The 11,127-nt window shown below is 36.4% G+C and overlaps 2 protein-coding genes across 2 annotated transcripts; both read left to right on the top strand.

Annotated features, from left to right (window-relative positions):
* The first annotated feature begins 2,838 nt into the window (after positions 1-2,838).
* Positions 2,839-4,410, top strand: LOC125058894 (piggyBac transposable element-derived protein 4-like). The gene has a single exon (XM_047663034.1). It carries the CDS (start codon positions 2,839-2,841, stop codon positions 4,408-4,410), a length of 1,572 nt encoding a protein of 523 aa, XP_047518990.1.
* Positions 4,411-7,434: 3,024 nt separating this feature from the next.
* LOC125058893 lies at positions 7,435-10,736 on the top strand. The gene is made up of 3 exons (XM_047663033.1): positions 7,435-7,850; positions 9,859-9,960; positions 10,298-10,736. Exons 1-3 carry the CDS (start codon positions 7,759-7,761, stop codon positions 10,692-10,694), a joined length of 591 nt encoding a protein of 196 aa, XP_047518989.1. The 5' UTR covers positions 7,435-7,758; the 3' UTR covers positions 10,695-10,736.
* The last annotated feature ends 391 nt before the right edge of the window (positions 10,737-11,127 follow it).

Here is an 11,127-nt window from a genome sequence, read left to right as displayed (position 1 = left end):
CGGAAAACAAAAAACTAGAGAAACTCAGAAAAGAAATGGAGCATCTGGCAACGAAGAATAATGAAAGCGTCCTGACCGAGATTAGGAAAGAGTTTCAAGAAAAAGAAAGGAAAGAAATAGAAAGGTATAATATATCGGAAAAGGAAATGAGGTCATACGCTGAAGCGACCAAAGGAAATTTCGGTCAGGAGCGATACAATAAAGATGGCCCGGGGAGACAAAAACGAACGCTGCACTTGGTCGTAGTAGCGCCCAAGGGCGCGAGTGACACGACGGAAGCGACCATGCAGAATATCAGGAAACTGTTGAATGCTAAGGAAGAAGGCTGGCAGGTGGAAAGAATAAAGAGAGCCAGAGTTGGGAAGGTGATAATGGGTTGTAGGACGGAGGAAGAAAGGAACAGACTAAAGGAAAAACTAGGAGAACAAATGATAGTGAAGGACACTTTAAACAAAAACCCCCTAGTTAAAATAAAAAATGTCTTGTCCTGCAACACAACCGAGGATATCACCCGGGCCATAAGAAATCAAAATAAACACATGACTGCACACCTGGAGGAACGGGACCTGGAAATAACAGAAAAATATAGAAGGAAGGCGAGATACCCTCTGGAGAGCCACGTGGTCCTCCAGGTCACGCCTAAACATTGGCAAGCGTTAATTAACAACGGCTGGCAGGATACACGTGGACCTGCAGAGGGTTTGGGTAGAGGACCAATCCCCTCTGGTCCAATGCACAATGTGTCTGGGGTATGGACATACCCGCAGACACTGTAAAAAGGAGACCGAGATGTGCAGTCATTGTGTAGGAGCCCACATGAGGGCTAATTGCCAGATGCATAAGGACGGAAAGCCTCCCAGCTGCATAAACTGTAAAGATATAAGAGGAAAAAACGCAGAGCACGGCGCCTTCAGCCAGAGCTGTCCAACCCGACAGGGGTGGGACAAAGCGGCAAGGCAAAGCTACGCGTACTGTTAAAAAAGACGAGGGCACCAATACAATTACCGGCTTTCTCCTGGCACAAGCGAACCTGAGAAAAAAGAGAATCGCGATCCAGGAGTTTGTAAAAGAAGCGGGCGGTAGGAAAGTTAAGATAGCGCTACTCCAGGAACCGTACACAGGGGCCAGTAAACAGATGGCAGAAAGCCCTGTGTACAGAGTAGTGCAGTGCGTACTCACTGGAAAGAAACCGGTGAAGGCGGCGATACTTGTTTTCGACGAGCACATAGAAGTCTTACAAGACAAAACACTTTTAACCCTTTAATTCGCAGTGTTGTTGCTCAACGACATAGTAAACAAAAAAAAAACTTACGTATCGTTTTTATTTTTAATGATTATTCATGTTCACGGCTTAGGTGAAACAGAACGCAATTTGAAAAAAATATCAAACTGTCACTTTATGCGCTCTTTCTAACATTCGTTTGCAAGATGGCATCGCAAATGTTTGCAGCGTCCGGATTAAAGGTAAATATATATTTTTTTGTGAGTATTAACTGATTTAAATGATTAAGTCACACTGATTTTATAAACTAGTATACCTACTAAATGCTTTAAAGTGTTAATATGATTATTTTATCTTTTCAATAACGTTTTATAGTATTCGAAATAGGTGTGTTGTTGGTGAACAACACTGCGAGACATGCAGCAAGGTACTTGATGTTTTAGACGTTGTTCATGAGCTACACTGCCCGTTTACTAGCGTAATACTCTGCAATACGTTTTTTTTGTTTCTTGAATGTTTTAAACCTTGTATACTATATTATATCGGGTGTTTTTTTTAGAGGTATAGAACTTTAAATTGCAATAAAACAACGATGGATTATTGGACTGACATGATTTTTTTTTATTTGAAAGATAATCTTGTGGCAATACATTTTAAATATGATTTCTGGCATATGACTGCCACGGCTGGCTCGGATATAGTCCAATCTGGACGTCCAATTTTCGATGACTTTTTTCAACATTTGTGGCCGTATATCGGCAATAACACGGCGAATGTTGTCTTCCAAATGGTCAAGCGTCTGTGGCTTATCCACATAGACCAATGACTTTACATAGCCCCATAGAAAATAATCTAGCGGTGTTAAATCACAAGATCTTGGAGGCCAATTCACAGGTCAAAAACGTGAAATTAGGCGGTGTCCTTCAGTAAATCGATTGTGGCACGAGCTGTGTGACATGTTGCGCCGTCTTATTAAAACCACAGCTCTTGGACATCATGATTGTTCAATTCAGGAATGAAAAAGTTAGTAATCATGTCTCTATACCTATCACCATTGACTTTAACATTCTGGCCATTATCGTTTTTGAAGAAGTATGGACCAATGCTGCCACCAGCCCATAAAGCGCACCAAACAGTCAGTTTTTCTGGATGTAACGGTGTTTCGACATACACTTGAGGATTAGCTTCACTCCAAATGCGGGAGTTTTGTTTGTTGATGTAGCCATTTAACCAGAAGTGTGCTTCATCGCTAAACAAAATTCGCTTATGAAAATCGGGAACAACGGACGGGAAAATTGGACGTCCAGATTGGACTATATCCGAGCCAGCCGTGGCAGTCATATGCCAGAAATCATATTTAAAATGTATTGCCATAAGATTATCTTTCAAATAAAAAAAAAATCATGTCAGTCCAATAATCCATCGTTGTTTTATTGCAATTTAAAGTTCTATACCTCTAAAAAAAACACCCGATATAACCTTGTATGCTATATTATTGGTTATGTGTGGTGAACGGTTTAGCATGTTTATTTTTTGCGTTGCTTTGGGTGTGGTTTGGTATGGTTTGATTTTGTTTGCTCCAGATAAAACCAAAATGGCAACGTACGAGAGCTATAATGGCGCTAGTACCACCAGAAAAGGCACCGTCGTCGGATAGCAGTGGCTCTGACGATGAGAATCTCCTTCAAAAAAGAAATTATGATGATGATGATGTAACCTATTGCAGTTCGGATCCACAGTCTTATCCCTCTTCCTTGGACCGTATGAATATTTTGACTTACGATGACGAAGACATAGAAAACATACCATCTCCTCATGCACCAATAGTATTGTCAGATGAAGAAACCGTTCCATTGTCACCCGTAATAAACAAAATGTTTCCCAGTGGTAGGCCACAGGAGCAATTACCTCTATTGAATTCAGTTTCATCAGTGCTATCTCCACTTATTAATTCCCCGGCTGCAACAACTCGTTCTAAAAGAAAGACAAACGCAGTGTCTAGAGTTGTCTCAAAACGAGTAAAGAAGTTTGTAAGGAAACCCTTAATATTTAAGTGGAAACGCAATAAATTTCAGCATTCAGCTATCATCGAATTACCGTCGTATGTACCACCAGTCGAAGCAACCGTAAAGTCACCCTTAGATTACTTTAACGCCTTTTTTTCAGAAAATATTTTCAAGTTAATTACAGATAACACTAATTTGTATTCAGGTACATTCATTCAAAGTGGAGCAGCCCGGAGTATCAACATTACTACTGATGACATTAGAGATTTTATCGCCATAACTTTGCTGATGGGTGTAGTACAAATGCCAAGTTACAGAGACTATTGGAGTAATGCTTTGAGATATCCCCTTGTGGCTAATATAATGACTTTAAAAAAATATGAAAAAATACGACGATATCTTCATTTTGTAGACAACACAGACACAAATGACGACCGGTATTTCAAAGTTAGACCAATTTTGGAATGTGTTCGCAATAACTGTTTACAGCTTGTGGAAGAAAAAAAATACAGTGTCGATGAAATGATGGTGCCCTACAAAGGCACAAGAGCAGGAAGTAGACGCCAATATTTGCCAAAAAAGCTAAAAAAATGGGACTTTAAAATCTTTGTAAGAGCAGGAGTATCCGGCTTAATATATGATTTCCTCCCTTACGGCGGTGAGGATACTTTCAGGGGGAGATGTTTAACAGAGTATGAGAATAGTTTGGGTCTTGGTGCTAAGGTCGTTATAGCACTCTGTAAGACCATTAAAGAAAAGCCTTCAACGGTTTATTTTGATAATTTTTTTACGTCGCTAGAACTTATTCAACATTTACGAAACGAATATGGCCTGTTTAGCTTAGGGACGATAAAGAATAATCGTTTGAGGGGATGTCAAACCATTTTGTCATCAGACAAGGTACTGGCAAAAAAAGGAAGAGGCGCAAATCAACAGATTGTGTGCAATGCCAATAAAATTGCCGTAGTCAAGTGGTTTGACAATAAAGTAGTGACATTAGCAAGTTCGTATGTTGATTCACATCCAAAAGAAAAGATAAAGCGGTATTGCAAGGAAACTAAATCTAAAGTTGATGTAGAGTGCCCACAAAATATAGTGAAGCATTACAACGCTCACATGAGCGGGGTGGATCTATCAGACATGATATCTTTGTATCGCTCCAATTTTAAGACAAAAAGATGATACATGGCTTTATTTTCACAGGCTCTAGATATTTGTGCTAATAATGCATGGCTGCAATATAGGAGAGATCGACCAAACACAAAAACAAAGTCTCTAAAAGAATTTAGGATAGATTTAGTGACAGAACTATTGCAGAAAAACAGAATTCATCAGGAAGATGTACAGGAAAATGATGCAGCTGTGAAAATAAAACTTCCTTCTGCTCCAAGACCACCTGATGCCGTCCGGTTCGACAATTTAGGGCACCTGCCGACTTTTGTAGCTCAAGGGAGGTGCAAGTACTGTAAAAAGGGATACTCAAGTATCCTTTGTAACAAATGTAACCTTAGACTGTGTTTGGTAGCCAAAAGAAATTGTTTTTATAATTACCATGTGAGTGAGTAACATTCCTTAAGTTTGTTAAACGAACATTAAAATATATTTCATAAAAAACGTGTTTTATCTTTTTGCTTTATTTCCTACAGTATGCCGCAGTGTTGGTTGTCAACGACATACATTATTCAATTTATATCTTAGAGGGATGCGCAGTGTCGTATTTGAACGACATATGTTTTCTCGAAATAGGCACATTCTATATTTTTTTTGTAATTTTTCTGTATTGTTTTAGCTCATAAATAAAGCGTATAAATAGAAAAAAATACGAATTTTGAGAATTTTTTGTTCTGCGAACTAAAGGGTTAAGGTTTTAATTATTACTGGCCACTAGATAACGTTAAGGCATTCTCGAAGAAAATAAAAAACAAAAGAGCATCGGCGTTTTGGTTAGTAGTCCTATAATAAAGTGGCAGTGTGTCTAGAAACACCTAAAAACAAAGTGACGTCTTTGAATCACAGAAAACACATTTTAAGTAGTTTTTTTCAATCTTTTGAGTATTAATAGAAATTGAAGTGAGCCTTTTGAGTATTGTTATTCATTGAAGCGAGTGAGTTTAGGTCATAATGCCAGATCTGACTGAATTGCATGTCTCCCGAGCTATCGCTTTGCTTGAAGAGGGTCGAACTATGCGTTATGTAGGAAATGATCTAGGAGTAGCCCCTTCTGTTATCTACAGACTTTGGAAGCGATACCGTGAGACGGGAGAATACTCACGAAGGCGTGGTCAAGGTCGAAAGAGAAAAACTACACGATTGCAAGATCGCTACATCGTCAACTGTGCTTTACATAACCGCACCACAACTGCAAGAGATCTACAAAATACACTAAGGACGGCTACTAGTGTAGAAATTTCCGACCAGACGGTAAGAAATAGGTTGTTGGAAGCCAATTTGAGATCACGCCGACCAGTTCGGGCTGTGCGTCTAACAATTCAACATAGACAAGCTCGCCGACAGTTCGCGCAAAATCACGCTAATTGAAAACTTCGACATTGGAGGCCAGTGCTTTTTACTGACGAATCACGATTCCGTCTAAAACGTTGCGATGATCGTCTCCGTGTTTACAGAAAAATTAGAAAAATATAACGAATCGTAAGATGTTCGTCAATAAAGTTAAAGTAAATTGGCTTAAGACTAAACATATTCAATTAAGAAAAGAAAATGAACACTCATTTTTTATGAAGACCGACGATAATGAGCATTATCAGGAGCTTCATATAGGGAGAAAATACAAAGGTAGCTTGTTTCCTTTGAGCGCGGAACTTCTGGTTCCTCTTTGGCCAGAGGGAAAACCTATAACGCAGGCCAAATTAAATGAGTTACTTAAGTCAATGTTTAATCTTATCCCTGAAGACTGCTTATTATTTTATAAAAACCTGAGGGGCATGGAAGGACCCGACTTTATTGAAGGGTTCTCTGGTGAGGCTGACTACGAATTAGAAGATCAGGACGACGAAGATTTTTCATCTTAGTTGAATTAAATGTTTTTTTCTATCAATCTTGTTTTATTTTTACACAACTGGCCAAAATAAGGTGTCTTGTTATTTTCTTTGTCATTAATGTTGTTTGGCACGTTTTTAATAAATAAAAAATTTAAATGTGTCCTGAAAATTGCATTAAATCGAAAACGTTCCAAAGCATTATTCTTCTAAATATTAATAAAAGTATTAACATTGGAAGCCCTAAATAGGGCTAAATTAAAACTTTATTATATTATGTCTAAAATACAGAAGTAACAGTAGTAAAAATAATATGATTCGGAAAGAAATACTAACTTGAACTTTATTCTCTGTTATCTTAAAAGAATTTTCTGGTGAATTTGACTTAATTTTTGAAGACCAGGATGAAGAAGAATTTTTGTCTTAGTAAGAATGAATACGTTTTTCTCTAAATCTTGTTTTATATTTACATAATTGCCCAAAATAAGGTTGTATTGCTATTTTCTTTGTCACGAATGAAGCTTGGAACGTTTTTTATAAATTAAAATTTGAAATGTGACATCAAAATAGCAATAAATCGAAAACGTTCCACAGCAGTGTTTTTATAAATATTAAAAAAACTATTGATATTAGAACTCTAAAATAGGGCCAAATTTAAACTTTACCATAATGCACAACATACAAAAAGATCAGAAATCAAAATATATATTTCATAAGGAAATACTGAATTGAACTTTATTCTCAATTATCACAAAATGGTATGTGTGTGGGATGGAATGTTTTTCAGAAACTACGTCCATATAATGTAGAATTAAGTACTATATCTCATTGTAAGCGAACTAGTATTAGTTCTTATGAGAAATAAAGTTCTTTAAACCTAAGTACAAATGCCGATTATTCCGGAAAAACCAACCATCATTTACCACACTACTTTACCTTTCTACTTTATGCTCCTATGTTCAATTATTTTTGTAATGTACATCGGGTATCGTCGACTCCGTAAAAGGACCCAGAATGCTGAAACTCAAGGGCAACAAGGAACCTCAGAAGGTGATCCAGCCGCAACATTTTCCCTCAACGTCCTCAAATAGTTGCGGATCTGCAGGGGTAGGAGTTATGTGCCAGCCCTGCACCTAACAATATACAATTTCTGCGGACGAAGGAGGCCACCGGCGTCGCTTCACTATCGTACTTAGTTTTAAGAATTCATTCTTATAAGCATCGCGCTTAATGTTAATTTGTAATTTTATAATAAATTAGTTCTTAGTAAATTGGTTTTTTTTGGAGTGCACCGGCGGGTGAAACATAATTTACTCAAGTGACCTAATACAAAAATAACAAATATTTCAATATCAATAGAATGTATATAAATCAGACTCGTATTTAAATGGAGAAAACGCAAAGCTAATTGCAGATGTCGCTTTCATCGCTTGACTCATAACAATACGCTGTCAGTATTCAGAATTTCTTTCGTAAACTTTAGATACGATTTAGTAAATCTTAAAAGGTGTTCACAAGTGAAAACTGCTGAAAAATGTATTCGACTTGGACTGTTCCTCAATTAAAAGCAGAATTGAACACCAAGGGCGGTACTTTAAAAGGCAGAAAGGCAAATCTTGTCACCAGGTAATCACAGTGGATATTTTTGAAAAACACATTTTTAAATAATTTCAAAACTATTTAATAGTTTTGAAATGGATTATAAAATCCGCCCACGTTAAAAACTGTTGAAATTATTCTTCCAGTTACAGTGCACTCGTATATGCCAGCTGATCGCGTATTTGGCCTGACGGAAACGAAGATACGTAAACTTGAAACAATAGTTGATCCAAAAGAATATGAAGAAATAATGGCAGAGCACGCAATGGTTTATAAATAAGGGACAGAGGTTCCCGTTTATGATTACAGGACTGCCGTGGGAGAAGTGGTGAAGCCTACTAATAAGTGGCACTTTAGTGTTAGAGTTATTTTGAGAAGAGGCTAAAGAACCCACAAAATTTTGACAAGGGGTGAGATCTCATCTCATACTAAAGCGACACCGGCAGTAGCGAAATGCCTAATGCGTCCCACCAAAACTTTCATGAATATGACTCCAGAACAAGTCCATCTGGGAGTCGGCGTGAAGGAAAAGAAATTAAAAGATGTGGAAACCTTGCTAAATACACACTACGGCTGTAACTGGGCTAACCTAGAGGAGTTGGCATTTTATAAAAACGTACTGGCCAGGGATCGTCTTTCAATCCGTGAGAGCGATCCTTGTTGTGAACATGAGGCGGAAGAAGTATTAGATTTTGTGTGACTACCTACACGTATGTGAACATGAGATAATTTAGTTTTTAAGAATTTAATTTTAATTATAATAAAAATAATAATAATTTATTTTTTGCAAGAATATGGTACAAAATGTTAAGGTGATACAATCATAAATCGTTCGCATATTCTGCCACACACGATGGCGCGCAAATTTGTCTTAAAGTATTTCACATTATTATTCAATGTCAATTCTTATACTATCTTGTCTATTATATTATATACATTACATCATCAGCTTTATATCAATTACGGTGTTTCATGCAAATAATCATTTATTAAATAGTACATTTTTTCTAAAAGTAATTCACTAAGTCGCTTTTTAAAGAATCTAGACGGAAGATCTTTTAATTCTTTTGGTAATTTATTGTAGACTTTAATTGCCATACAAAAGCTGTTTTTCCGAAACAGTTCCAGATTGATTTTTGGCACAGCCAATTTCATTCCATGTCTACTTCTTTCTTCAACTTCTACATTCGACTTAAAAATATGTATGTTTCTGTGCACGAATAAGGATATCTCTAAAATATAAATACATGGAAGAGATAAAATTTTGAGCTTCTTAAATAAAGGTACGCAACTATCAAGACAGTTTGCTCCACAAATTGCTCTAATACATTTCTTTTGAGCCTTAAATACCCTATTTACTTCGACTGAATTTCCCCAAATTATAATTCCATATCTAAGTATAGATGAAACATATGCTTGATAAGCAGCTAATACCGTAGCATGGTTAACAGTTTTCCTTAGTCGTTTTAACACAAAAACAAAACTGTCTATTTTGTTCTGTAATTTTTCAATATGTGCCTTCCAACTACAAAATTTATCTATCGTTATACCTAAAAATACACACTCGTTCATTATGTCTAGTTTATTGCTTTTATATTGTAAGTCTAATTGTATTTTAGAGTTATATGTCTGAAAATGGATTATGTTAGTTTTGGTCATGTTTATTTGTAGATTATTGGAATTCATCCAGTTAATGGCGTCGTCTAGAGATTTAATTAAGTTGTTTTTTAAGTCTTGTTCGTTTTTACTTTTTATTATAAGTGTAGTGTCATCAGCAAATAGTATACAGTTCTGGTGTATAGCATCTGTAAGGTCATTTATGTATGTTAGAAAAAGTAGCGGGGCCAAAATACTGCCTTGAGGTGTTCCGTACTCATTTTTCTTAAAATTGGATCTATAGGTTTTTTGCTCTTATTTACAAATCTTTGTTATCTCCACATATTGCATTCTATTTTCAAGGTAACTTTTCACCCAGTTATAAGCATTACCTCTTATTCCGTAGCAATCTAATTTTTTGAAATAATGAAACGAATGTTGTTAAAATGGATTTACCATCCATTGATTTATATCGGGACATCAATGCAAGCACAAGCCTTCCTTCCGTGACGAAACAACATATTCAATTATATTACAATGAGTAAGTATTTTTTGCACAGTGAGTAAGTAAATAATTTAGAGAAATTCATACATTGTTTGGTAGGTACTAAAAATCAGCCCAGTAGTCCCAACACAAAGCTGAGCTGGCCGCCTAATCGGCAACTTTAAAATAAATATGAAAAATTGCCATGTTTTCCGAATAAACATTATCTTTCTGTCTTACTAAGTCTGAAAGTATTAAGAAGAAAATATAAATTACAAACCCTGTTTTTTTGCAGATTCCATAAAAATCAAGTTGACGGGCTGCAATTGTATGAAGCAAGATTTTTAGTAGTTGTAGTAGTAGTTAGTAGTTTAGTAGTTTAGTAGTTTAGTAGTTTAGTAGTAGTTGTTAGAGCAGCTACAGTAGGTGAATATACCTTTGTTAAAGGCATAACTCGTGCTTCAATGAAACGGCTTCAATATGAAGTGAATATTAAGATACATGCTAGAGGATCAATAGAGGAATCTCAATGTGAATGTGTGGCAGGTAGTGGTACAAATGCCCATTGCAAGCATGTGGCTACTGTGCTCTATGCCATAGAGCATATGGTGCGTGAAAAAATTATAATTAAACATCAAGTGCCAACAGAAAGATTGCAAAAGTTTCATGTGCCACAGAAAGTTTTCACTACATCTCCTATGATAACTTCAAAACAACCCATGAAAAGAAATGTGGAAAATACAATATTTTCCCCATGCTCTATGCTAGTGGAAAAAGAAGAAAAGATTTAGAAGTTTGATCCTAAATCACCCATCAAAAATGTATTACCTATGTAACCCCTTGTATGAGCCAGCACATCCCTATGCGGTGGAATGGGATTATGGTTATTGTAAGGAAAATGCTGAAAGCAACCTTTTAAGTATGTTTAATTTAATATGCATCACCCCTAAAAAGGTTGCCTCTCATGAGACATGCACACAATTTATAAAAAATAATTGGTATGACTACCGGATGGTACGCTTAACAGCTTCAAAATTCCATACAATTTGTAGTCTAAGAACAAAAAGTCAAGAAAATTATGCGTAACAGCTGCTCATTCAAAGGTCATTTTCTTCAAGAGCATAAATCATGGTATAATAAATGAGCATGTTGCACTCCAGCAGTATATGGAGCAGACCGGACTGCAAATAATAAAGTGTGGGCTATTTATTTCCCAAGATCGTC

This window comes from Pieris napi, chromosome 18 (genome assembly GCF_905475465.1).
Source record: "Pieris napi chromosome 18, ilPieNapi1.2, whole genome shotgun sequence".
Lineage (NCBI taxonomy): Eukaryota > Metazoa > Arthropoda > Insecta > Lepidoptera > Pieridae > Pieris > Pieris napi.
This window is presented reverse-complemented; position numbering and strand designations above follow the sequence as displayed.

What these genes read in the sequence shown, in the direction of transcription:
- LOC125058893 (XM_047663033.1), top strand. Translation starts at nt 7,759, where the DNA reads ATGTATTCGACTTGGACTGTTCCTCAATTAAAAGCAGAATTGAACACC. An exon ending in AAGGCAAATCTTGTCACCAG is followed by an intron (nt 7,851 to 9,858) that starts GTAATCACAGTG and finishes TGAAACGAATGT; the next exon opens with TGTTAAAATGGATTTACCAT. An exon ending in ATTCAATTATATTACAATGA is followed by an intron (nt 9,961 to 10,297) that starts GTAAGTATTTTT and finishes GTAGTTTAGTAG; the next exon opens with TTTAGTAGTAGTTGTTAGAG.
- LOC125058894 (XM_047663034.1), top strand. Translation starts at nt 2,839, where the DNA reads ATGGCGCTAGTACCACCAGAAAAGGCACCGTCGTCGGATAGCAGTGGC.